This window comes from Camarhynchus parvulus, chromosome 22, assembly GCF_901933205.1.
Source record: "Camarhynchus parvulus chromosome 22, STF_HiC, whole genome shotgun sequence".
Taxonomy (NCBI): Eukaryota; Metazoa; Chordata; class Aves; order Passeriformes; family Thraupidae; genus Camarhynchus; species Camarhynchus parvulus.
In genome coordinates this window covers 481,170-508,341 of record NC_044592.1, presented here as the reverse complement: position 1 = coordinate 508,341, position 27,172 = coordinate 481,170, and the positions used below count along the sequence as shown (strand labels likewise).

General features: G+C 48.0%; 2 protein-coding genes across 5 annotated transcripts; one reads left to right on the top strand and one right to left on the bottom strand.

The window, feature by feature from the left end:
• Window positions 1-4,499: 4,499 nt before the first annotated feature.
• KCTD9 (potassium channel tetramerization domain containing 9) lies at window positions 4,500-13,024 on the bottom strand. The gene is made up of 12 exons (XM_030964321.1): window positions 12,937-13,024; window positions 11,872-11,993; window positions 11,220-11,263; window positions 10,963-11,059; window positions 10,653-10,711; window positions 9,907-10,035; window positions 9,322-9,389; window positions 9,121-9,216; window positions 8,349-8,498; window positions 8,009-8,114; window positions 6,988-7,121; window positions 4,500-6,490 (listed from the first exon to the last, which is right to left on the bottom strand). The coding sequence occupies exons 1-12, from the start codon at window positions 12,982-12,984 to the stop codon at window positions 6,374-6,376; spliced, it is 1,170 nt and encodes a 389-aa protein (XP_030820181.1). The 5' UTR covers window positions 12,985-13,024; the 3' UTR covers window positions 4,500-6,373.
• Window positions 13,025-13,204: 180 nt separating this feature from the next.
• On the top strand, window positions 13,205-25,941 carry CDCA2 (cell division cycle associated 2). 4 transcript variants are annotated; one of them, XM_030964327.1, is made up of 15 exons: window positions 13,205-13,333; window positions 14,480-15,040; window positions 15,560-15,690; window positions 16,282-16,423; window positions 16,986-17,182; window positions 17,411-17,489; window positions 17,825-18,081; window positions 18,648-18,735; window positions 19,242-19,453; window positions 19,837-19,918; window positions 20,517-20,572; window positions 21,197-21,337; window positions 21,820-21,994; window positions 22,446-22,633; window positions 23,050-25,941. In XM_030964327.1, exons 2-15 carry the CDS (start codon window positions 14,539-14,541, stop codon window positions 23,866-23,868), a joined length of 3,069 nt encoding a protein of 1,022 aa, XP_030820187.1. In that variant the 5' UTR covers window positions 13,205-13,333; window positions 14,480-14,538; the 3' UTR covers window positions 23,869-25,941. The 4 variants fall into 4 exon arrangements, with proteins under 4 accessions (XP_030820187.1, XP_030820189.1, XP_030820190.1 ...); XM_030964329.1 differs by lacking the exon at window positions 13,205-13,333 and adding an exon at window positions 13,564-13,778 and having other exon boundaries at window positions 21,200-21,337; XM_030964330.1 differs by lacking the exon at window positions 13,205-13,333 and adding an exon at window positions 13,564-13,778 and having other exon boundaries at window positions 23,107-25,941.
• Window positions 25,942-27,172: the final 1,231 nt, after the last annotated feature.

The following is a 27,172-nucleotide window of genomic DNA, read 5'->3' as shown; positions in this document are numbered from 1 at the left end:
GGGTCTCTGGTGTGAACAGGATCCCCAAATCCTTTCTAGAAAGGCCTGGAGTGACAGGGACAAGGAGGAATGGGTTTAAACCCAAAGAAGGGGTTTAAACTGACCGAGAAGGTTTAGGTCAGGAAGAAATAGAGAATTTGGGTTTATATTAGGAGAAATTCCTTCCCTGTGAGGATGGGGAGGGGCTGGGATGGAGTTCCCAGAGCAGCTGGGGCTGCCCCTGCATCCCTGGAAGTGCCCAAGGCCAGGCTGGACAGGGCTTGGAGCAGCCTGGGACAGTGCAAGTTTTTGGGGATAGAACTGATGGAAATGATCCTTGAGGACTCTTCCAACCCAAACCATTCCATGATTCCCTATTTTCCAATCTCAAGGGTTTGTGCACTGCAGATTGATAGACTTGTTTGCATGCAGGAGCTCAATTCAGTACTTTGGACTGCAGAAATTGTGTTTTTCCCCACCTGGCTGCTCCCCTGCCTTGCTGTGCACTGAATATCTCGTGTCCCCTGCTCTCCAAACAACCTGTGCCTCAGCTCCCATGACCTCTGGGAGTTTAATGGATTAAAGTAATTCAGTAATTCAGTAATTCAGTGAGTCAACAATTCAGGGAGGATTTGGTGACTCTTAGCAGAGTCACTCTTCCTGCCCCAGGGCTCCTCCCACTCCTGGCAGGGGCAGCCAGCCCCGGGCTCCAGCTCAGCTGCTCAAACTGTGAGGACAGCTGGGCTCAGAGCAGCAATGCTGGGCTCAGAGCAGAAATGTGAGGTTCAGAGCAGGAGTGCTGGGCTCAGAGCAGCAATGCTGGGTTCAGAGCAGCAGTGCTGGGTTCAGAGCAGCAGTGCTGGGCTCAGAGCAGCAATGGTGGGCTCAGAGCAGCAGTGTGAGGTTCAGAGCAGCAGTGTGAGGCTCAGAGCAGCAATGCTGGGCTCAGAGCAGCAGTGCTGGGCTCAGAGCAGCAGTGTGAGGTTCAGAGCAGCAGTGCTGGGCTCAGAGCAGCAGTGTGAGGTTCAGAGCAGCAATGCTGGGCTCAGAGCAGCAGTGCTGGGCTCAGAGCAGCAGTGCTGGGCTCAGAGCAGCAGTGCTGGGTTCAGAGCAGCAGTGCTGGGTTCAGAGCAGCAGTGCTGGGCTCAGAGCAGCAGTGCTGGGTTCAGAGCAGCAGTGCTGGGTTCAGAGCAGCAGTGCTGGGTTCAGAGCAGGAGTGCTGGGCTCAGAGCAGGAGTGCTGGGCTCAGAGCAGCAGTGTGAGGCTCAGAGCAGCAGTGCTGGGCTCAGAGCAGCAGTGTGAGGTTCAGAGCAGCAGTGCTGGGCTCAGAGCAGGAGTGCTGGGCTCAGAGCAGCAGTGCTGGGCTCAGAGCAGCAGTGTGAGGTTCAGAGCAGCAGTGCTGGGCTCAGAGCAGCAGTGCTGGGTTCAGAGCAGCAGTGCTGGGTTCAGAGCAGCAGTGCTGGGTTCAGAGCAGCAATGCTGGGCTCAGAGCAGCAGTGCTGGGCTCAGAGCAGCAATGCTGGGCTCAGAGCAGCAGTGCTGGGTTCAGAGCAGCAGTGCTGGGTTCAGAGCAGCAGTGCTGGGTTCAGAGCAGCAATGCTGGGCTCAGAGCAGCAGTGCTGGGTTCAGAGCAGCAATGCTGGGCTCAGAGCAGGAGTGCTGGGCTCAGAGCAGCAGTGTGAGGCTCAGAGCAGCAGTGGGCTGGCGCAGCAGTGCTGGGCTCAGAGCAGCAGTGTGAGGCTCAGAGCAGCAGTGCTGGGCTCAGAGCAGCAGTGCTGGGCTCAGAGCAGAAATGCTGGGCTCAGAGCAGCAGTGCTGGGCTCAGAGCAGAAATGCTGGGCTCAGAGCAGGTGCGGGGCTCCAGTGCAGCAGTGTAGTGAGGCTCAGAGCAGCAGTGCTGGGCTCCAGACGCAGTGTGAGGCTCAGAGCAGCAGTGCTGGGCTCAGAGCAGCAATGCTGGGCTCAGAGCAGGAGTGAGTGCTGGGTTCAGAGCAGCAATGCTGGGCTCAGAGCAGCAGTGCTGGGCTCAGAGCAGCAATGCTGGGTTCAGAGCAGCAGTGCTGGGCTCAGAGCAGCAGTGTGAGGCTCAGAGCAGCAGTGCTGGGCTCAGAGCAGCAGTGCTGGGCTCAGAGCAGCAGTGCTGGGCTCAGAGCAGCAGTGTGAGGTTCAGAGCAGCAGTGCTGGGTTCAGAGCAGCAGTGCTGGGCTCCAGAGCAGCAGTGCTGGGCTCCAGAGCAGCAGTGCTGGGTTCAGAGCAGCAGTGCTGGGTTCAGAGCAGCAGTGCTGGGTTCAGAGCAGCAGTGCTGGGTTCAGAGCAGCAATGCTGGGCTCAGAGCAGCAGTGCTGGGCTCAGAGCAGCAGTGTGAGGCTCAGAGCAGCAGTGCTGGGTTCAGAGCAGCAGTGCTGGGCTCAGAGCAGCAGTGCTGGGCTCAGAGCAGCAGTGTGAGGCTCAGAGCAGCAGTGCTGGGTTCAGAGCAGCAGTGTGAGGCTCAGAGCAGCAGTGCTGGGCTCAGAGCAGCAGTGTGGGGCTCAGAGCAGCAGTGCTGGGCTCAGAGCAGCAGTGCTGGGCTCAGAGCAGCAGTGCTGGGCTCAGAGCAGCAGTGCTGGGCTCAGAGCAGCAGTGCTGGGCTCAGAGCAGCAGTGCTGGGCTCAGAGCAGCAGTGCTGGGTTCAGAGCAGCAGTGCTGGGCTCAGAGCAGCAGTGCTGGGCTCAGAGCAGAAATGCTGGGCTCAGAGCAGCAATGCTGGGCTCAGAGCAGCAGTGCTGGGCTCAGAGCAGCAGTGCTGGGCTCAGAGCAGCAGTGCTGGGCTCAGAGCAGCAGTGCTGGGCTCAGAGCAGCAGTGTGAGGCTCAGAGCAGCAGTGTGAGGCTCAGAGCAGCAGTGCTGGGCTCAGAGCAGCAGTGTGAGGCTCAGAGCAGCAGTGCTGGGCTCAGAGCAGCAGTGTGAGGTTCAGAGCAGCAGTGCTGGGCTCAGAGCAGCAGTGCTGGGCTCAGAGCAGCAGTGCTGGGTTCAGAGCAGCAGTGCTGGGTTCAGAGCAGCAGTGCTGGGTTCAGAGCAGCAATGCTGGGCTCAGAGCAGCAGTGCTGGGCTCAGAGCAGCAGTGTGAGGCTCAGAGCAGCAGTGCTGGGTTCAGAGCAGCAGTGCTGGGCTCAGAGCAGCAGTGTGAGGCTCAGAGCAGCAGTGCTGGGCTCAGAGCAGCAGTGTGGGGCTCAGAGCAGCAGTGCTGGGTTCAGAGCAGCAATGCTGGGCTCAGAGCAGGAGTGAGTGCTGGGTTCAGAGCAGCAATGCTGGGCTCAGAGCAGGAGTGCTGGGCTCAGAGCAGCAGTGCTGGGCTCAGAGCAGCAGTGCTGGGTTCAGAGCAGCAATGCTGGGCTCAGAGCAGCAGTGTGAGGTTCAGAGCAGATGCTGGGCTCAGGAGCAGCAGTGCTGGGCTCAGAGCAGGAGTGTGAGGTTCAGAGCAGCAATGCTGGGCTCAGAGCAGCAGTGCTGGGCTCAGAGCAGCAGTGCTGGGTTCAGAGCAGCAATGCTGGGCTCAGAGCAGCAATGCTGGGCTCAGAGCAGCAATGCTGGGTTCAGAGCAGCAGTGCTGGGTTCAGAGCAGCAATGCTGGGCTCAGAGCAGCAGTGCTGGGCTCAGAGCAGCAGTGTGAGGTTCAGAGCAGCAGTGCTGGGCTCAGAGCAGCAGTGCTGGGCTCAGAGCAGCAATGCTGGGCTCAGAGCAGCAGTGCTGGGTTCAGAGCAGCAGTGCTGGGCTCAGAGCAGCAGTGTGAGGTTCAGAGCAGCAGTGCTGGGCTCAGAGCAGCAGTGTGAGGTTCAGAGCAGCAGTGCTGGGCTCAGAGCAGCAGTGCTGGGCTCAGAGCAGGAGTGTGAGGTTCAGAGCAGCAATGCTGGGCTCAGAGCAGCAGTGCTGGGCTCAGAGCAGCAGTGCTGGGCTCAGAGCAGCAATGCTGGGCTCAGAGCAGGAGGGTTCCTGCTGCTCTGGCAGGCACGAGGAGGCACCCAGGGATTCTCCTGTGTTTGGAGCCTCCTTCCTTCACGCTGAGCCTTGTGAAAATGAGGGTTGGTTAAAGGTAAAAGCAGAGTTGGTTTGGACATTTAGAGAGCTTTGCCCAGTAACTGCAGCTCATTAACCACCACTTACCCTGGCTCTCATCAGTCTGCCCTGAACAGCTCCCAACAACTTTTTCTCCACAGGTTTCTGGTGAATCCACAGGAATTGGACTTTTAGGATCCTTGGGGCCCTTCCAGCTCAGGATATTCCCTGATTCTCTGACTATTTTGCCTCCAACTATTTTATTAAGCCAATATGAAGGGTGGGGACAAAAAGGCTGAGAAGTCTTGGAGAGGAATGACAAATCAAAACCAATCCCATGCAATTCTCCCAATTGATGGCTCAGAACCCCCATGAGCACAGCTGTTTTTCCAACAGGTATTTTATACTTAAAACTAAAAAATTCTTTTTCTTCTCACAGAAACCGGATAAGATTTGGGGTTTTTATTAAAATGAAGACAACCAAGCCACTTTTTTCCTTCACACTTTTTATTAATGCAACTTAAATTAGCTGGAACCTGCAAATTCTGCACAGGGCTCTTGCCACAGCTCTGTCCTGGCAAAAGAGGTACCTAAAATCCAGCTGTGAATGATGGTGCCACATGCTGTGATTATTCCATAGTGCTTCAGTGAAAGTTCAAAGAGATTTTATACACAGTGATTATGAAAATAGATATATATATATATATATATTTTTCCATACAATAGTTTTACTTCTGCCAGCTACAAAATATGATAAAGAAAAATAATTCATTTGTTTCTCTAGCCCTAGGAATCTTCTCCTACTGCAACAGACACAACATTCGCACTGAAAGCCATGAGGTGTGAGAAAGGACTCCAAAGTCACACTGTGGTATTTCCCTGGAATTACAGGTCATTGCTCCAAGGATATAGTGCTGTCCTAGAGCTGGATCCAGAGGGATCTGCAGGAAATAATCCCAGTTCTGAACCTCATGGCTCTGGGATTTTGAGCCTTGAAAGTTCACATCACTCACCTGAGTCAAACCAACTTGAAAAGGAGGGAGAATCCTGCAATTCCCCCCAAACACATCCTTTGCTGACCCTCAACCATCTCTGAATCTCCCAGCCTGGGGGCAAAGCAGCATTTTTGTAACAACAACTGAGACAAGACGACAGAAATTGCACTGCAAGGGAGAGACAACCCCCTGGAGAACTGTGGAACTCCAGCTCCTGTGGGACTCCACTGGTTCTTATTCCTCCTTTGTATTTCTACAGTAACAGCTTGATTTCCTTAAACTCAAGGTTAGTTATAACTTTGGGGTGGTTTAAGCATCTGAGGTAAGTTCTTGATGCACCTTTTTTCTTTTTTTTTGGTATAGTTTCTTCATGTGCTTTTTGATTGTGTGTAAAATAAAGGTGGTGTGAGCTGAGCACTCCATGGATCCTGCAGGGAAGCAGCTCCTTATCCACATCAGGGTGCTGAGGCCTCTGCCCTGCACAAGTGCCCCACACAAGAGGCTTTCACAGCCACCTGAAGCAGCCCAAACAGAACAGGAAGACCCAGCTGGGAAAAGGATGATGCCCAGGGAGCTGTCAGGGAGTCTTTGCATAGTACACGGAGGGGAAACAGGGGAAGATTCACCTGCTGAGGTCGTGAGGGGAGGGCAGAGCACGAGCTGGGGCCCCTCTGCCTCCCTCTGCTTTGGTGCCAGCTCTGTACTTTCCTCTCTGCACTGAATTCACCACAAAGGGTGAAAACCGCAGGAACTCCAGCCTGGAGTGGCCAGGACATGTGACAGCAGGATTCCTGTCACCAGCTGTGACTGACAGTGCACCTCCACACTCATTTGGAGAGGATTAATTAAAGACATCCAATTTCTGAGCAGGGATGTTCCCATCAGCTTCCACCCCAGCAGAGACCTGAGCACCCCCTGGGGACACTGAGCCACCCCTGGCATGGATCCACCCTGGAAATACACCTGTAAACCTCAACTTGGTTGCTACTGTACAGGAGTAACGTTTTCTGTTCATACTGCAGCTACAGATTTAATAAATAGAATTGCATATATTGTGCTTTATAAATTAAAATGCATTCCAAAGTGAGGCAATGCTAAACAATGAAACCATTGAACCTTTCCCCCCAAACCAGCCACACTCTCCGATTCCAGCACCAGCCCGCTTCCTCACTCTGCTCAAAGAGGTACAAACTCTCTGCTGGTACCTCTGAAAGCAAAAATTCCCTCCCCAAAAGTGATCAAAAAGAGTTTACCTAGGCACTACTGCAAATGTAAGGTGGCTAATAACCATGACTTGAACTCAGGAGGGGGAGGTGAAGCAAGTCACGATGAAGGTCTGGATTCCTTCCTCTCCAGCGTGTTCTGCCCCTATCTGACACTCTGGGACATGTGCAGGGGTGTCAGCATCTCCTCAAAGATGGCTCCTTTCACGTTGGATCCCCTCAAATTTGCTTCTTGTAGGTCGCAACCTGACAGATCACAATTCTGGGGGGGGAAAGGAAAAATAATGTTAACTGAATAGAGACAGAACTCTGTTCCAAAGTTTAACTCCACTTCCCTTAACTCCATTAAACTTTGCAGCTGGAGAAAAGCCAGCAACCCCCTAAATTACCATCTTTTTGTACACATACACAATATGTGTACATTTTATATTTATATATTGCTGTTATCTTATGGCAGAAGTTCCACATCTTCTCGGTGACTTCTCATGGGCAGCACCTCACAGCACTGACTCCTTCACAGCACAGCCAACAAACTCCAGCAGCTCTCCTCAACCAGCTAACCCGCTCTTTTCTATCACATCCTTATTAGACACAGCTGTGGCCTGTTAAGGGCAGGCCTGTTCCTGATCTTTGGTAATTAGTGCAGCCGCAGCTCCTCAGGGGTGAGATTACCTTCTGCACTATCTTTGTTTTGTCTCCCCACAATATATGTCTAGGAAACGTATTTCTGTTTATGTCTAGGGAATGAATGCTCCCCACCTCCAGGTCAGTCCCTGCCAGCGTGGCTCCTCGCAGGTTGCAGTTCTTGAGTTTGGCGTTTTTCAGCGTGGCCACGCGCAGGTTGATCCCGGTCATCTGGCTGCCCTCCATGTCCACTCCCTTCAGGTTGGCACCTGCAACACCCACGGGGAGGGCTGAGGGAAACCAGCCACGAGAGCAGCAGCTCCAGGACAGGCTCCCCGAGAGCTGGTTCTGGGCGTTTCCGTGCTCAATGACCCCCAGGTGCTACAAAGTCTCTTTTCGCCAGCCACGAGATAGAAGGAGGAGTCAGGATTCCTTGGCTGTGGTTTTCAAGGTTTATTTTGGTTTACTGTGGTTTTGTTTATTTTCTGTTAGCTACAATATTCTTTTCCTGACCTGCTGATGTCTGTCTAACAAGTCAGTCTGTGGCACACTGACTGCCTTCAGGGTGGTGTTGTCTTTTTATACTAAAAACTACATGTACATTATTTACAATTATTTTCCAATACCTATCACTTGTGTTAGACAGTGAGCTTCTACCTTAAACCAATCCAAAAGTGCCACCTCACCCAGAACATGGAGGCTAAGAAGAAGAAAGAAGAAGGACAAGGCACACCCAAATCCCTCCATCTTGCCTTCTGAACCCCCATTCTAAAAATCTTAAAATTCTACTTTTCTATCTTGTACCATTCTACTTAACTATCATTCTACTTAAACTCTCGTGGCTTGTGAATCCTCATATAAGGTTGGTAATCTTTTCCATGGGTTAAAATCAAAGGCACAGGTGCCTTGGGCTCTGTGCCAAAGTCTCTGAGCCCCTGGCAGGGGCTCCAGCCCTCCAGGGCAGCCAGAGGGATGTCCTGGGATCTGACACTGCAAACTGGGAGAGGCCAAGGCAGAACTGGGAATTCAAGGATTATTTGGCAGAACCAGAGTTGTGGGCTCTTCCAGGGACTGTACAAACACAGCTGAACTTTTGCCACATAAATGTACAGGTACAGGGCTGATTCCAGGGAATAATTAACAAGTAAAAACTTACCTTCCAAATTAGCTTTAAGGCCCGATGGATCTTCAAAGTTGCAGCCCTTCAGGGATGCTCCCTCTGCGTTGGAACACAACATCTTCACCCCCTGCAGGTTTGCACACTGCCAGAGACAGGATGTGAGTCATGAGGGTGTCAAGATAAATACCAGAAATCAGCAGAACACAGATTTAAATTCTGCATTGAACCCCCAAAGCACAGACCCCCCTTTACTGTGAGGAAGTGTGGGAGCGCTCTAAGTGGAACTATCACAGAAAACATTGGGAAACTGATTTTTTTGTTCCAATTCCTGTTTCTGGAGGCAAGTGCAGGGCAGCCCAGGGTGCAGCACCCTTACATCCAGCACGGATCCAGACAGGTCAGCTCTCTCCAGGTTGGCACAGCACAGGTTGGCGTGGGCCAGGTTGCAGCGGCTCAGATTGGCCATCTTGAAGTTGATGTAGCGAAGATCCAGGCGGGAAAGGTCAGCTCCACTGAAATTCAGCCCCTGCAAAGGCAGTGAACACCCCCAAAATGGTCACAGAGGGCAAGGGGCAGCTCTGGACACAAAAGAATTAAAAGAAGCACGTCTGAGGAGTCGTGTATATAAATCTATACAGATAAACAATGTATTGACACACTTCCAGTACCTTAAAGGGGCTGAGAGAAAGATGGGAGGGACTTTTAGATGGACAGAGAATGCCAGGACAAGGGGCAATGGATTTGGAGATCAGGTTTAGATGGGATATTGGGAAGAAATTCCTCCCTGTGAGGGTTGGAGGGGCTGGGATGGAATTCCCAGAGCAGCTGAGCTGCCCCAGCCCTGGAAGCATCCAAGGCCAGGCTGGAGCAGCCTGCGACAGTGGGAAGTGTCCTTGCCCATGGCAGATTGGAACAAAATGATCCTTAAGGTCCCTCCAACCCCAAACCATTCCATGGTGCTATATAAACACACACAAGATCATTTACTCTATTGCATAACACCCTGACACGTAAATGCAAAGCTCTCAGGGTCTGGATCTTTCCTTAAAACAGGCTGTGGTTTTAAACTGTAAGAGGGCAGGGTTGGATCAGGTGTCAGGACACAATTCCTGGAGTTTTGCTGGAAGACAAAGGCCGAGCTCCCTCACCTGGCAGCGCAGCTCGGACTTGGTGGGCGTGGCCAGCAGGAACCGGACGAATTCCTTGCGAGAGATGGGAGAGTGATCCTCGGCTGGCTGCGAGTTCTGGGGACGGGAACGGGACAGCTCTGAGTTACAGCTAACAGCACCGAGTTACACACTCCCTGGGAGAGCAGCACCTGCATCCAGGGCTCACAGAGAGCGAGGTACCTTAATAGCAACTTCCAGGTGTTCAATGAGGGAGTCGATCCCAAAAAACCTGGCCTCTTCCAGAACCCCTACAAACAAAGCAGGGCTGGTTAATCCAGGGAATTGCTGAGCCAGAGAGCAGCACCCTTCTCTCCCCTTACTGGAGAGCACACACACATTCTACTGGATGTAACTGGGGAGAGAGAAAAAGTTTGCTTGCAGCTAAAAGGAAAAACATAACTCAGACACAACATTTCCAACAGCAGCATTAGGTTAAAGAGATCGACTCCAGAATTCCAGATATTAACCCAGTATGGATTTTTAATGCTCCAAAGAGAAATAACCAGCCTATCCTCATTAAAGCAAGCACATGGAGCTGCACTCTGGGAATAAATCCACCAAAGGAAAACTCCCTACCACGGGGATGAGCACACAAAGCTCCCCCTGGCTTCACCACGGGCAAAGCTTTAATTCCAAGGAGGAATAATTAATTCAGGAGATGTCAGACAGGTAATACCTACCTAGCAAATTAATGCCATCATTTACACACAAAGCTTTAATTCCAAGGAGGAATAATTTAGGAGATGTCAGACAGGTAATACCTACCTAGCAAATTAATGCCATCATTTACAATGAGCTGTCCGTGACGCAAATAGTTCAAAATGGGCTCAAAATACTCGGGACTGCGGTCAATGAGGAAAGCTCCTCTAGGATCTTGCTTATTCCCCCAAGCATCTGTTTCCACAACATATATATATATAAAATTACTTTTGATGTAGTAATAGAAGAGCATTTGCTTCAGTTTTCAGAGTTTTTTATTACCAAAGGGACTGGAATAGCAAACATTCCACTTGGAAGGGTGGTTCGGAGAGAGAAGGAAGGAAAAGAGGAGTGGGGGAAAAAATCAGCTTAAAATGAACTTGTTCCTGCTCTGAATAACTGAATTTGTACCACATACAAAAGAACCCTGGCTAGGATAAAATCAGAACTGAAATTTTAGTCTGATTGTCTCCCCAAGGCTGCCTCGTGCACTTTGCTCTTTGGCTCTGCTGACAAAACTCAGGAAGATGCAACAAGATGAAAACCTCAAATCAAATAAACAAACAAAGGACCCAAACTACTCACAATGGATGGGAGCTGTACTTGCAGCTTGTGAGACAGATGACCAACATTAGGTGGTGAGACGATAGAGAGAAATACAGCTTTAAAAAATAAGTCCCTGTTCTGCTCTGGTACTTTCACATACTCTGGATATTTTACTTTATGAACAAAAGCCTCAGCTTGACAGTGACTTTTGCCTACTTTGCTAATTTATTTCTTAAAAATAATAAAGTTCATCTCAACATACTCACCTTTGTCTTTGAACATGTGTGCCAACATACTGTCAGGTTCTTTGTTAACCAAAGTGCTCCTAGAAAACAAAAACAGCCCAGCTTTACATTTCTTTCATCTGTAAATGTTTAAGAACTAATTTCTTGCAAAACTGTGGTGGCAAATACAAAATACAGAGAAAGCTGGAGGAGTCAAACACCTCCTGCTTCACAGTAAGTTACTTTTTAAGGGTTTTTTTAAAGTATTTTTAAGGTACATTTTTAAATACATTTCTAAGGTATTTTGCCTTATTGAAAGGAAGTTTTGGAAGTTTTTGAAGACCATCTTTACCGGGTGGTGGTGAAATATCTGCCTCCCACATTGAGAGTCAGCCAGTCTGTGTGGGAACCTGTCAGCTCCTCCTGAGCTCTCCCATCAGTCTGAGGATCTGCAGAGAATAAAGAAAGTAATTACTGGAAAAATTGCTAATATTCTTTAATTAAAAAGAGGTATCGTCTGAAAACACCACCAAATAAAATCTGAAGTTTATATGAAAGCAACAGAAACTCTATTAAATAAAAGGTTAAAGACAAGAATTACAGACTCACCAATGAAGGGCTCCCCTTCACAGACAAACAAAACATCATCATCCCTGAGACAGAAGGGGGCAGAGGGAAGAGAAAAAGAAGAAGGTTAATCATAATTTATTGTTCATCTAATTGACAGTGGAACCTCTCCTGACTCTTTCAGGTAAATTATGACCAGTGGCCATTAGCTGGAACTTCTGATTTTTATCTGTGTTTTGCAGGTTCTACTGGATCGGAATGGACTGACTTCACCAGAGATTTTATCTGCAGCAGCCAGGTAGGGACCACTCGTGTAATCAGTTAATTTTTACAAAATAGCTGCTTTTCTCCCCAGTCTGGGGCTATTCTGTGAAGCCAAAGCACTGCCAGAATTTGTCTCCTTTATAGAAAACCCCCCATTCCATGGCTGACCAAACCAGTGGGGATTTCATGGCACAAACATTGCCCTGGAATCACCACAGGAGGAGGTGAGGCAGCCTCAGACACAGCTTGTATCAAGAGCTGAATCAATAAATGGCTTGAAGTTAAAAAGACACGAAAGGACCTTTGGGCATCCTGGCTGGAAATGATCACATCTGGTTTTAGGGAAAGCACTGGGTATGGATTAAGGAGGATTAACAGGTTAGTCTCCTAATCCACAGTCCTGATTTGCCTTTTCCTGGCTGATCCTCACCTAATCAAAGCAATATCATCAATGAGCCCCCCCTTCCCGTTGTAAACGCTGGTGGCTTTGATCCCAAGCTTGTTGCTGGCCACAGAGAGCAAATCCGAGAGAGTCCCATACACAGCCACGACCTGGGGAGGAGAGCAGAGGAGGCTGTGAATAAAAACAAACCCAGGAAACCGTGCTCCAAAAGTTCTGCCACTTCAGATTTATCAGGGCTATCAGGAGGAGCAAAATCCATTTGGATCTCAACCAGGAAAGAAGGGAAAGGAAAACCAGGGTGACTTGCACAGCTCCCAGCAAACCTCACTGCAACAGCAGGGAGGGAATCAACGTTGGTGCTGCAGGAATATAATTCCGTTGATTATTTCTCTAAAGAAGTATTGCTACTTGCTCTGTTCCAAGCCTCTCCCAGATGTACTTCCCTCCCTAAAATCAAGGATTGAAGGACAGGCACATGAACTGTCTGCACTCAGACGTGGATGGAAAATCAGGATCACAAACACAATTTAGCAGAACTGCAGGGCTGAAATGCAGCCACATGAACCCCTGCACTCCAGGGGAAATAGCCCGGCTGGAAATAGCGGGATCATGGGCAGAATTAATAGAATTAATAATTAATACAATTATCACATCAACATCTACACTGAGAATGTGGATGGAAACATCAGGATCACGGGCTCTCTGTGGAACTGCATCCGAGGGCCTTTTCCTCTGCTGGACAAGCACTGGTTGGGCCTAAGAATCACTGTTTTCAGTCCTGAGGCGATTTTAGCGAGGTTTTAAGCAATAAAATGCGATTATTCCCAGGGTACCCGCACGCAGGGTCCATGTCCCCCCAGAGCCCTCATCCCACAGCGGTGCCTGACACGAGCGGCCGGACGCGACTCCCTCAGGGCACCGAGCGCCTCCCCCGTGACTGATCCCGCCTGTCGCGACTCCCTCCACGGGCACCGAAGGGGACCCCGCGCCCCGCTCCCGCCTGCTCGGCGCGGGCCCGGCCCGGTGCCCCGGGAGCTGCGGGAGGGCGGGCAGGGCCCCGCGGGAGCGGCCCCGGCCCCGGCCCGGCCTCACCTTCCCGTTGCGGGCGCTGCCGTTGACGAACAGCGTCACCCGCCTCATGCTGCGCCCGCCGCCGCGCCGACACCCGGAAGGGGCGGGCGCTGACGGGCATGCCCCGCGGCCAATCAGCGCCGCGCTGCTCTGCGTATCTGCCCAATGGACAGCGGGGAGGCGGGCCAAAGCCGGGACGACAGCCAATCGCGAACAGAAGACTCGTTCATATTTGCATAATCCCTCTGCGATTGGTTGTCGCCCGTCACGTGCGCGCGGGCCGTTGAATGAATTCATTTAATCATTTTGTCTCCCGTACCAAAGCGGTGCTGCGGCCCAACGGCCGCGATCTCTCCGCCGACTCAAAGAGTCCCCCCCGTCCCCGCCCAGCCCCGCGGACCCCCGGGGCAGAGCAGCGGTGAGGGATCGTCCCCATGATCCGCCCTCCCTGCGGTGCCGCTGGGACCGGGGTGGCTGCAGCGGGCGCTGAGGGTGGGGAAGGGGCGGGGGAGCGGAGGGATCCGCAGGGGCGTGGCGCGGTTTGAAAGCGTGAGGCGGGCCGGGCGCCGGGCCCAGGTGAGGGCGGCTCGGCGGGGACCGCAGCGTTCTGGGAGGACGGGGGGTACCGGGGGTACCCGGGCGGTACCCGGGACGGTACCGGGGGCACCCGGGGTGCGCTCCGGGATTGCGGGCTGCGAGTGCCCAGGGGGCGGTGCAGACCCGGGAGCCCCGCGTTGGGAGTTTCTGCCCCCTCGGCCGGTGGCTGTGGCTGAAGCCATCGGCCTCCGCTGGGCCTGAGGGCAGAAAAAGAAGAAATAAGAAAGGAAAAGGTTGCCCAAGCGTTGTAAAGCAGATTGATTTAGGTAATTTTATCTCTAAAAGTGCGCGTGTTTGCAGAAGGGAAATTTCAGAGTCACGTTATTGAGTTGTACATCATTAACTTAAGAAACTAACTGCAAAAAAACCTAACCTTCTAAAGTTTCTACTTAGTAGATAGTAGTTAAAATATATATTATGTATATATATATATAAAAAATAAAATATCTATAATATAATAAAATATATATAGTACTAGTAGTTAAAAAAATATTATTAGTGTTTCTTCTGCTGTTTTCTTTCTAATGTATTTGTATGTTTCCAGTTTCTTTCCTTTTGTATTCTCTTTCTGCTGCTACTAATTAGTGTTATTAAAAGTAGCATTAAACTGCTGATATTTATTGTAACACTTGGAGCAAAACAGCCACAGTGCGATTGTGATTATTGTATTTTATACATGTATTTTATATTAATGTGAAGTTTGACAGAGTGACATCACAGCCTTGTGGCTCCTTACCCTGAGCCACTCCTGTGCACGTTTATAATGCAGGTTTTTATTGCTCTGTGTTTTTCTTTCTGGTCCCTGCCCCTTGTGTCCTTTCCCTGCAGGTTTTTGGGGATCAGTTTCCCTTCCCACCCCTCTGTTAAACACCTTGTCCAGGAAAAGTGTGGTTTTGGGAGGAGCTTGAGCATGGTAGTGAGCTCTTACTCTTAGCAAGTAATAAGGTTTTTTTTTTCCTTTTTATAGGAATCTGTAATTATAGTAGCAAAGACTGAGTGGATGTTCCTTCAAATAAGTCCCAAACAATGTTCAGAGGATCTAAAACTCCCCTGAAAGTCAAAGAAAATGAACAGAAGGAGGAGGCCTCTTTCCCTCTGTCAAGAGCCCAGAAGAGCTGCAAAGTGACCAAATCCAAGGCCATCAGACCATCCAAGAAGGAGAATTTCACTGATGGGAACCAGACACGGTCACCAAAACGTGCCCTGAAGTGCCCCAAAGGCCCCGAGGAGAATTTGTGTCCCCCCCAGGGGGCTGCTGGGGGCTGGCAGCTCCCTGGGGGCTGCTCTGGGGCACTCGGGGGGGGTGTGCTCCTCACGGAGCCCCCCTTGCCCTTGCACACCAGGGAGGGTTTGTCCAGCAGCCCAGCTGTTCCCTTGGGAAACGACTTCTCCACTCCTGAGAGGGACACAGTGGAAGGAGAACCTGATTTTGGATGGTCTGAGCAGAGGAAAAAGCCCCTGGACTTTGGTGCTGTGATAGGTGCTGAGTGTGGGATTGCTCAGGAAAGTTTTGGAACACGACCCACAGGTGAGGCTGGGGTGACAGATGACTTCTGTCCTTCCCAGAGGGGCTTCTCCAGAAAGGCTCCAGTTCAGGGCAGATTCTGGTGATCAGAGTTTGGATGTGCCCAGGAGCACTCTCTGAGAGGCTCTTGCTGCAACATCCTCACAGGACATCCCACATACAGGGCAATGGTACCGTTTAACTGCACAGGTTGTATCCTGCTCAGTGAAATGCTCCCTGTTTGTCTCTTCAGTCAGTGAAGTGTCCTGAGTTTCACAAGGGAGTTGCAAGACAAATTCTGCAAATGTTGGTAAACACTAACAAACAATTGAAAAGCTGAAAGGCAGACTGGGTTTGTGATTATTTGATGAGCTCAGGGAGGTTTCTTGGGCTGAGCAAGTAATTTTGGATCAGAATAAGTGGCATTAATCAACCTTAAAAAAGATTAAAAATTACCATTTTAAAGCTTTGGGTATTGCAAAACATTTTTGTGGTTTTGTGCTTTGTTTTTCTTTTTAACCTCTCCTTGTGTCCCCTTTTCAGGGACTTCCCCAACTTCACTAAAATTTAGGAGAAGATCAACCATTGGTTTGAGGGGATCACCAGAAAACAACACCCTGATCCGGTACCTGGCCCAGCACAGGAGCAGCAGGCAGAAAGAAACTTTCACCCAGGTGAGAGTCCTTCCCAAATTCCTGCTGGGGAACTTCCATTCCCTGCAGGAGCCACCTTGTGCTGGGAGAAGGGGACGTGAGTCCTGGGAAGAATCCAGCAGAAGGGACAACCATGGCATTAATTTGCTGCTGTCCCTTGGACACTGACTCCAGGACAAGGGGATGTTCCAGGTTTTGTTTACACTGTAGAGGCTGGTATTTCTTCTCCATGTTGAGCATGCTGATAAATTTTAATTTTTGTTACTTTCCTGTGTTTGCTGTGCTTGGTTTTTGGGTATTTAAAGTGTTGCTGGTTCCAAGTGAAGTCAATTTCAAGCGTGAGTGACTTGGTTAATCAGATTTGTTCAGAACTTGAACTATTCTGGGCTGTCACAAAGCAAATTCTAGACTAGAGGAACAGATTAAATGCAATAAAATGTACCAGATTTCTGGATAGACTTCCTTTTTTCCTTTTTTTTTTCTGTACAGATATAATTGCAGCCAGATTAAATGCTAGATCCTTTGTATTTTATGTCGAAGTGCAAATACAGAACAGAGAAGCTGCAATGGTGAGGGAAGAAATGCCTGATGGGATTAATTTTGTTTTGGCAGATCAGTCCTTTTAAACCTGCAAATGTGAGGTCACTGAAGGATAAGATCAACACTTTCCAAGCCTCCTTTGAATCTCTGCACGAAGCTGAGGGGGAGCCTGGGCTCTCACACCTGGGGGAGCCTTCCCAGGAAGGAGGTTCCTGTAAGTTGATTAAATATCCTGCTCAGTGATTTACCTTAAATATCAGCTCTTCCCTTAGGCTGAATGTATGAAACTGGAAATGCTTCCTGTAAAACAAAATAATCTTCCTTTACTAGGCTTGGCACAGGTGTTTGTGCTTGGTTTGAGGTTTGTTTGGTTTGTTTAAATCATCTTAATGCACCCTGATTAGTGGTTTCTCTGAAAACTCATGGTTTTGGGTCTCTGTCCTCAGTTTTAGTTCCTAGATTTGTAGTCTTTCATGGATTTCTCACTGAGCATTAATGTTTTTGCACTTTTTTCCATGAAACAGAATGGTTTTCATTTTACTTCTGTTATTGCTGACCGTAGTAACATTTATATGAAAAGAATAATTTATTTTGTTTTGAAGGTTGGTAATGTTATTTTCAAAGTAGATCTAAAAAATGTGTTCTTCTCCCTGCCTAGAACATTTCTTCACTTTTTCCACCTCTTGATGAAGAAATACAAAAAGAGGATTCATTGGAAAACCTGAAGTTTGTCTTTGTGATTTGTTTGGGTTCTGTTTTATTTTTAATTGATGCAGCTCAGAACAAAGCACCTTTTAGAAAAGAGCCAAACCTGGAGCAGTGGAGTGAAAAGTTCATGCTGGGCAACAGAGGAGCTGCTTTGAAAGAAAATTTACGAGAAAATTGGACCAAGAGCAGCAGGAGTGAGCTCAGGATCTGCAGCATCTTGTCCCCACAACGAGCTGGGACTGTCACTGAGCCTGCTGCTGCAAAGGTGCTTTGAACTGGGGAGAACCTCTCAGTTAGACATTAAAATAGACAATTTCTTCATTTGCTAAGGATTTAATTAATTAAGCATTTTCTAAGCATTTCCCTGGGTGCTTGGGGAAAATAAATGCAGCTGAAATAGTGGATGATGGAGAAAACTCTGAAATCCTTGTCTGTGGGATTGAAACCCTCCATAGTTTGTGCTGTTGTAAAAATCCTGTAACTCTTTCTTTAGGAATGGGTTTGTGAGCAGCAAAATCCTGTTAAATCCTTGGACCCTGCTGTAACTGGAGATACCCTGGAAACAGGCCTTGGTAAGAGGATTCAGCACTGTTATAATCTTTGTTAAAGTCTCATTAGGAAGTAAAAGTGTTGGTCAGGAAATGTTTCAGCTGACATTTGTCACTTGGCCTACAATTTAGGATGCAGTAGAATCCTGATGTAACTTTTCATTCATGTAGTGCTCCTTTTTAGTATGTTTTATGAATTTCTGAAAATAACAAATGTACATGTCGCATAAAAAGAGCCAGAATTTACAGACTAGTGGATTTTTGTGGGGTGTTTCTGCACAGGATCTGAGGAGATGTGTGTGCTTTTATACTCATGCTTTCAGTACTAAAGTTTTGTCACTTTTCCTTCAACACTTCAGTGTCCCAGCTGTGTGCTTGCTCTGAAGTGGCCAGGTGTGAGCACAGTGGCACTGGGGATGCTGTGTCAGCCCTCAGCAGGAGGAAGGCTGGGGCTGTGGAAGGTGTGAGCCTGGCAGTGCAGGCTGGGAGCACTCCCAGCACTGACCTCTGCCAGAGCAGCTCCCTGCTGAGATCCATCCTGAAGAAAACCCCAGCCAAGGAGCTCCTGGACAGCACCAGGGCTGATTCAGTGCTTGCACCAAGGAGGAGCTTCCAGGTGCTTTGGTGACTGACTGCTGTGGCTTGGGAATGGTTTGGGAATGGTTTGGAAATGATTTAATGCTGCTTGGTCATCGTGGGAGCTTTGCTTGGAGCTCTCATGTTGGGAGAGGATCAGGACTGACCCAGCTGCACCTTCAGCACCTGAAGGGGTGTCAGGAAAAAGAGAGACTTGACAAAGGTCTGGAGTGCCAGGAATGGCTTCAGAGTGTCAGAGGGCAGGGTTAGGTGGGATGTTGGGAAGGAATTGCTCCCTGGGAGGGTGGGGTGGGGGATGGAATTCCCAGAGCAGCTGTGGCTGCCCCTGGATCCCTGGAAGTGTCCCTGACCAGGCTGGACAGGGCTTGGAGCACCCTGGGGTAGTGGGAGGTGTCCCTGCCCATGGCAGGGGTGGCACTGGGTCATTTTAAACTTCCTTCCCACCTGAATCATTCCATGAAATGAATGGTTTTGAGTTTTATTCATGCAGCAAACAAGTACAGGTTAAACAAAAGGACTGGTTATTAAATCAGGGAACAATATTCTAATTAATTTTTATTGAACTGTATTTCTTAAATTTGACAGGAATACTTAAATAGTGTCATTGATGGAGGAGGAGATGAATCTGCTGCAGTCTCCAATTGTGTAAGAGCCTCTGAAACATTGCAAACAGGTCAGATTCCCCTTTCTAAGGAAAAAAAATCCCTTGGCTTTCTTTATTTTTTTTAAATAAGTCAAATATTGGGATGGTAAGGTTTTTGCCTCTTTGCTAAGTGTAGTTATTGGTATTAATCACCACTGAATGACCTCCTTGTGGCATCCTGCTGCTGACATGGAAAACAAGATTGCCAAGGAAAGGCATGTCTATCAAAAAAATGAATCCCACCCCAAAGCTTCAGAAAGCCTTGAGCACCTCAATAGAATCCCTGATTTTTGAAAGAGTCTTACACTTTTCAGCTGAAACTTGGGTGACAGGTAGTTGTTTTTAGTCTCTTTCTTCCTTGTTTTTTTAATAAATCCAGAGTGACAATCCTGGCTGGCCTCACAGGCCATGTAAGGATGGTGTCTTGCCGGTTGTTTGCGTGGTGATTTTTAGGAGAATATTTAAATCTCTTGCAAAGCTTCTGCCCTGTGCCAGTTCCCCTTCACTCAACTGTTTATTTCATTTTATTCCAGCAGAGAGATCTGACAGTCAGAGCTCCAAAACACCAAAGAAGAAAAAAGTGACTTTTGGGGAAGTTCTGAGCCCCGAAATCTTTGACCAGAGCCTGCCTGCCAACACCCCCTTACGCAGAGGAGCCTCCCCTGGGTGTGCCCAAGGGCAGAGCCCCTGGGCAAGGCCTGGCCTCTCCGAGGAGCCTCTGCCCCTCCTGGATTTTGGCTGGGATGAGGTGAGTTTGTTGGTCTCTGTTCCCTGTCAGTGCTCAGTCCTTGGTTCATTCCCCCCAGCCTGCTGGGTTTTGTGACGAGATTGCTGAAATGTAAAAGCAGAGTCTGCTTGGAGTTACAGACTCACACTGAGAAGTTGAGTTTTTAGGAATTCTGAACAGCACTTTGGCATGGAGAGCTGTTTCAGGAGGTTTCTGAACCTTGAGATGTTTTCTCCTTCACTTTTTCTTATATTTTGCTGCTGTGTTTCTTTTTGCCGCACAGAGCAAAGATGTTTTCTTTAAGGAAACAAAATAAAACCACATTGTCTACAAAGACTGATGGACAAGGTCCATCAAATATCTGCTGTAATTTATTGCTAAGAAATGTCATTTTCTGTTTGAAGGAAGGTGTTGAGCCTCTCCCAGAATTCCTGGAAGGTTCAGAAGCCCCTGCAGAAGCCCCTTCACCTGTTGAAATTGCAGAAGGTAACCCCAACTTGTGTTTTTATCAGTAGATAATGAATTTTTTGTACCTGAAAACTGAAAGTTGAGGGGTTTGTTTTATTTTTCTGTTTGTATTTTTTTAATACAGGGGATATATTTCAATTGTGCTAAAACTTCAATGCTAGCATTCAAATGGAAAGGTTTTCTGAAGCTCCTTGCAGTAGCTGCAGTGTTTACCTGAGCTTTAGGTTAACTGGATCTTATTTAGACTTGGGATATCATTCTATGGAAATTTTACTGCTTAAAGGAGCTTTTTTTAGAGTCTTGATTCTGATACTGTAATTTTGATGGCTTAAACAGCAACCCAACAACAAAAGAATTGAGAGTGGGTTGTCCATATTTATCTATGAAAGCTTTGGATGTTCTAATTATTGTTACCAAATCCTCCCAACTTGCATTTTCCTCTGTTTTGTAGAGCAAGGTAAAATTTTTATCTTGCCATGTTTGATAGTTCTCAAGATTAAGTTTTCACTCAAGACTAAAGTGGCTGAAGTGCATAATATCAGAAATTATGTAATTTCCTCAAAATGTGATTAACTTGCATTGAAACTGACTAAAAATCCTTTTTTTTCATTTATAGTAGCAGAGACTGACAAACCTGATGTGGTAACAACTCGTTCTTCTACTAAGAGGAAGGTGAGTTTCCTTGGTGATAAAATTTATTTTGTTTATTTGAACTTCTTCAGGCAGAATTGTTCTTTTATCCTTCTTGATGCTTAAAAAAGTTTTTCCAGCCTCAGGTATGAGGATTGTCTATATCCAGGTATATGGAAATACCTCCTGTTAATGCCTTGAGGAAATGAGATTTTTCAGTGAAAGTGATTTTCCAGTTATTAAAAATACAGCCTGATACTTAAATTGACAGTTTCTATTGAATTTTCCAGGAGCTTTTCCAAATAATATGACAAAATGTTTTGGTTGCTGGCATTTCAAGGCACAGAATTGATTGTACAAGAAGTGCTTTCAGACTGCAGTGTTGGACAGCTCTGGTGCGAGGGGAAGGCAGCAAATAGAGGAATATACAAAAAGTAACCCATTTTCTTAAATAACTGGAGATAAAAAAATTACTGCATTTTCATTATAATACAAACAGGACTGGATTGTACTGTGGGAAATAAGTCTATAATATTTAATTCCCAGTTTTGCCAACCTCTAATGAGGCAAGAAGAGATTAATTGCATTTGATTCTTGTGCCTGTTGGACTCTGGGGGTTTTTCTGAGCAGCTGGTGCCCCCAGACACCCCAAATGCTGTTCCTCAGCAGTGCAGGGCCGTGGCACAGGACCCTGCTGGGAGCAGCTCAGGAGCCACAAACACTGATAACGACAAGGACACTAAAAATCCAAGGAGCAAGATTCAGAGACAGAAGAATCCAACCACAGCTGCTCCCAAGAAGACCCAGGTGAGTGCCAGCCACTGCAGTTGCTGAATTCTGCTTTTATTTTTATTTATTTCTCTCTCCTTGTGTCCTTCAGGATTATTTTGATCTTCCTGTTGCTGCCAATATTTTCTTCTTCATCCCCATCTTGATTTCCTGCATTTCCTGCCCCATCCCTTTACTGATTTGAGGGCTTGAATTCTTGTAGGGCCAAAAGGATCTTTTTGGGGATAGGTGTTTGTGTGTCACTTTTCAGACTGGAGGGCCAACAAATGAGTTTGTGGTTCTTCCCTTACCAAGTTCTTGCAGAGCCATGTTAGAAAAGTAATTATTTTTTGCTTATGGATTTCTAGATTATTCCGTAGGTGGCAGAAGTAGTGGAACCTTCCTTTTAGGGGAAACAGTTGTCATCCATCAAAATCCAGTAATGGGGTCACTTACTGAAAAATATTGTAGGGAATGATTAAAATTTCACTGTGCTTTATTCTCCTTCTCAATCTTTTCAGAGAAAAACCCGCCCAAGCTATGGAAAAAGAAGAAAGAAAAAAGTCAAGAAATCTTTGTATGGGGAAAGAGAAATGGCTTCTAAGAAGCCCCTTCTCAGCCCTATCCCTGAAATCCCAGAGGTTTTCTCTTCTGTGTGTTCTCCAAACTCACCAAAGGCAGATGCACTTTTTACAGGTAATCTGGGTTTTAGTTTTGTTTTGCTTTGCTCTTTCTGTTCCTTTATTTCAACAGTTATGCAAAAAATATTTCTACTTTTAATTGCTTCTGTAATAGCAGAGTCTGGAGGATCTAATAAATTAATAATGTCCAGCTGATAAATTCAGTTCTTGTTGGACTCCGGTGTAAATCTGACCAAAAATCCACCTCTTTACTTTGGGTACTGCTATTTTCATGGTCTTTAAGCTGGTGAGTTGGGCATGAAGAGTGAAGGGACGTGCAGAGCATTCTGTTGGGTTTGTTCCCCACTGTTTATGTGGGATGTTGTTTAGAAGGTTATTTTTACATAGGTAAATAAGTATAATAAGTAAAATAATTTATACACAAAGTAAAATACCATGAAGTTTTCTTGTAATACATAAAGATGTTGTACATTCAGTGAATTAACCACGTGCTTGCTCTTGCTCAGAGGGTGCAGGTCTGGGTGATCCCAAATGCAGGGACACTGCCCAGGAGCCCCAGGCTGGCAGGATGCGTGGGAAGGGGCTCTGTGCAGCTGCTCTGTGCCCAAGCCCTGGGCTCCTGGAGGAGGCAGCAGCCACCAGCCCTGGGCCTGGAGACTCTGAGGTGCCGGGGAGCCTGGAGGCAGCTCCTGAGGTAACTGCTGGGCTCAGGGAGCACAGAAGTGATGTCTGGGGGAAGGCACTGGGAGTGGTTAAACTGGGACCAGGCAGCCTGCAGGCCATGGAGCCTCCATCCTTGGAAGGAGGGGTTGGGCATTCAGAACTCAGCTGAGCCTCTGAGCAGCCTGGGCCCATGGCAGGGGGTGGAATGGGATGATCTTTAAGGTCTCTTCCATCCCTGGCCATTCCAGCATTCTCTGCTTCCCAAGCAACTGCCTCCCACTGAAACAGAATCCAGCCTGCAGGATTCCCTGTCAGGTGTTGGGATTTTGGAGACTCAGTGGTAAGGAGAACAGTAGCCAGTTCAGCTGTTTGAAACCAGTTTTTATGGAATACCTCTCGCCTATATTTAAAAAAATATCAATTTTTTTATTTATTTTATCCCCCCAGTTTTCAAATAGTGTGCCAGATGCAGAAGGTGATTTTGATACATCTGATTATTTCCAGCAAGGCAAAGAGACTCCATGTGAAAAAGAAGCAAAAGAAAGCAGTTCCTTAATAGAAAAGGAAGAATTAGAAGGAAATCATCTAACTGGGCTGGAAATTCTGGAACAACAGGCTGTGCAGGAGGGTGCCCAGAGAGCCAGGTGTCCTCAGAAGGATTCTGGCAGACGTGATCCAGCAAGGAGAAGAAGCAGCAGTGCCTTCTACTTCCCTCCTATTGAAAACTTGGAAATAACTGGGGCTGATCTTCCAGTCTGCTCTTACAATGTGGAAGAAGTTTTCTCAGTCCCCCAGGCCAAGGAGGGGTCCCTGCAGGCCTGCAGGAGGAGGAGCAGGGCCAGTGCTGAGCTCAGGGTGAGGCGCAGCATGAGGCTGAGCAAGGATGCAGCCAGCAAGGGACTTGCCTGGATTCAGCTTCCCAGTGAGATTCCCAGGGAGCCCAAAGCCAGGAGGAGCAGCAGCACATCCATCCTGGCAGGATCTGAGAATATTCACCACAGGGAACACAACCCCCTCCCCTTCCCAGCCCCAGGGAAGGAGAATGAGGGCTCTGCTCCCCTTGCTGCAGGTCCTGGCAGGAGGTGGAGGAGGAGAAGCTTCTGTGAAGCCACAGCTCAAGAAATGCCCTGGGCTGCCACCCAGAGAAGGAGAAGCACAAATTCTGTGTGTGGGAAGAACAGGAGTGACCAAAAACACTCAGAAGCAGCAGAAACTCTTGAGCTGAGATTGAAAGATGTTTCAGGCATCTCTGATTTTCTGAAGTGAAGGTGCTTCTTAGGCCTTGTGTTGTCTCTCAAGTGCAGTTTTCTTCTCTTTCCCACTTGTATTTCCTCATTTATTTTCTTATTCATCTTCTGGGTAACTTAGAACTCATTTTCCTTGTCTTGATGCCTAAAATGCTTGAAGATCTGAACTGTGTGGCAGACTGGCTCAGAGCATTGGTCTGGTACAGTTGTGGCAGGTAATGAAGAGAATTAAAAAATTCTTCTCCCTGATAAACGTGGGTTTGTCTTTAGCAGTTAAACCACAGAGTCAAATGTGTCCTTCCAGCTACCATTGCTCCAAGGCTTTGTTTCCTGTGTGTGTGACCATTCCCTAGAAATTGCTGTTGAAATCTGCATATATTTTCTTCTAGATTGCAAAACTACACTCAAAAGAGATTGTCTGCAGTGAATAAAGGAATCCCTTCCTCCTCTTCCCTTTCAAGAAGTGGGGAACCTGTTTCTATCTTCTGAAGAGGCTTTGGGACATGAGCAGAGGTGGAGCTCCTTAGAGTAGGATTTAGAGTTCATGAACAATTCTCTGATGTCAAGGGTGGTCATTAAAGAAAAAAAAAGCTTTTAGATCTTTATTTGTATAAATTCATCTGACAAATGAAATTGGCTGAGGGGAGAGAAGCATTCCTCACCAGGAAGGCTGGGCTTCATTTCCAGCCCTTCCCAGCCCTGCGTGTGTGTCCTGAGTCCACCCCTGCTGGCCCCTGTCACCTTCCTGTTTGCACTTTTCTGCTTGGAACAATGGCATAAGGAGTGAGGACTGCAGGTGCTCTGCTCCAAGCTTTGCTGCTGCTTTCATTTTTCATCCTGGGGTGTTCCAGCCCAGAGGGATGCCCGTGCCAGCCTGGAGGAAATGGCTTTGTGTCCAACAGTCCCTTCTGTGACCTGGTTTTTACCATGAGTGATGTGGGACAAAATCCTTTATGTACTTGGCTGCTTTTATAGAGCTTAACAGAAACCAGAGCAGTTGGATTTTTATACCTCTTTCTCCCAAGACAAGAATTCCTAAAGCAACTTGAAAGAAACTCCACTGTTTAAGCTGTTTGAGTTACAGAATCATTGGGGTTGGAAAAGAGCTTTAAGATCAGAGTCCAGCACTGCCCTGTGGCCCATAAACCACGTCCCCAGGTGCCACATCTCCATGTCTTAAATCCCTCCAAAAACAGTTGCCTTAATGTTTGGCTTGGGGATTTGCTTTGGGGTTGGGTTTGGAAGCAGACTGGGCTGGATGCTGTGCTTGGCTGCCAGGAGAGGGCAGCCTGGGCTGAGCTTTCTGCTTGGAAGGGACCTGGAACAGAACATCATGGACAAAATCTGAGAGGCTGGCTGAACTTATAATGTAAAGCTTAAAAAATAAGGAAATTAGTAAAAATAGCTGCTCCTTTTACTGTTCAAAACAAAGCAGCTACTGAGCTGTGCACTGGAATTAAACTGGGAAAGTGAAATGATGGGCTGGAATCAGGTGTGAGATTCATCTGGAAATCATTTTGTGCTTAAACAGATTCAAGCTGTACTTGAGCTGTCTGGGTGTTTCTGTGCAGCTTTTAGGTACCAAATCCAACCCTGGGTGACACTGGGGCTGTCACATCCTGAATATCAGGCACTGGTGAGACCAAAGAATTGTCCTGGAGGAAGAGACAATAAATTCATGTGTGATACAAGAGGGGTTAATCCCAATTGCTGCCCAGAGCGCTGGGGGATGCTGCCCTGAGCCCAGCCCCAGCAGCACTGGGAGCTCTCCCTCAAGGTTCCCTGAGAGGTCCCCAAGTGCACTTCAGCTGGGAGGTGGGAGGAGGAGAACAAGGGTAAGGAGAGGAAAACAAAGCTTGGATTTTCCTCCTGGCACAGCTGGGTGGAAAAGGATTGTTAGGGATCATTTGTGGATGCTTGATGGCAGTGCCAGGGCGGAGAAACTTACAGGAAAGGAAGAGGTTGCAGTTCTTTCCAAGAAATGTCTACTTCTTTATGGTGCTTTTTAGTTCCTTTTGTCCTTCTCTGGATAGAATTTATCCTCAAAATACTTTGTTTTCTTAATCTGGAGAGGATTTGAACAAGTCTTCAGCTGTGCAGAATGTTTAGAGGTGGGGGGCAATAATCTGTTCTCCATAACTGCACTGAGAAGGACAAGAAATGTGTTTTATTCAGAGGAAAAGGTCTCTGTTAAACATTAAGGGAAAGTTCTCACAGCAGTGATGGCCAAGCAGGGGAACCCAGGGCCTGGGGAAGTGTGGAATCTCCATCACTGGAGCCTTCAGGAACAGATTAAACAAATACCTGTCAGGAATGACAGATGATCCTTCCTGGGGTGGGGATAGGCCAGGATGGCCTCTGGAGGCTCCGGCTGTTTTCTGACTGTGGAGGTTGCAGGAGCTGCTGTGGGGTGTGCTGAGCAGCCCAGACCTGGGCTGGAATCCGTGGTGAGCAGGGAGCTGGGGCATGGCTCAGCTGGGGAACTGCAAACTGGGAGAGCTCTTCATGCAGGGCCTCTGCAGCATCTTGGGCCTTTAAACACCCAGATCTCACCTGCTCTGCTTGGAGCAGGAGCTCAGTAAACTCCTGAAAACTCACTGAACTCCTGAAACTGGGACCTGCACCTGGTGCCTGTGCTGTCACACGGGGTGGGAACAGCAGTGTAGTTCCATTCTCCCATCTGCTTTTCCAAAATCAACTTTTCCCTCAGATTGACCAGCAGCTTTTCTATGGCGTCCTGTCTTAGTGGCCATGGTGGGGGGTAGGAAATGAAATCAAGGTGTGTGACAGCAGAGAGATGTCAGGACTCTTTCTGTTTGTGCTTCTGGTTTCCAGCTCTGCCTGAAGGAGATTCCAGTGGTTTTTCCCATTTTTATGTGCTGAGCTCCAGCTCACACCATGTGTTACAGTGGCATCTACATAAATCCATGGCATTGCCATTCCTCTTCCAAAGCGAGGCTCTTCTCCCTTTGGAGGGCTTTTATAAAGATGAATTTGTGTTTAAAAGTACTTCCCTACTTTAATTTGAGTGGACTTTAAATGACTTCAAGCAGGTACAAGGCAGCCCTGGGTGTGGCTTGGTGAATAATTGCATTTAGCAGCTCCCCACGTAATTGCTGCTCTGACTGGCAGGGAGGACAAGGGCTGGGCCCTGGAAAGGCTGATTGTTCTGCTGCTGTGTAATTAGGATGATGTTAATAAGTAAGAGCAATCACACATCACTTCTGTGAAGTGCAGTGGTGATGGATTTTCAGAGCTGGATACCTGGCAGTTATTTCACAGTTGGAAAAGTCTCTGCTCCACTTTGCTCAAGGTACAAAGAA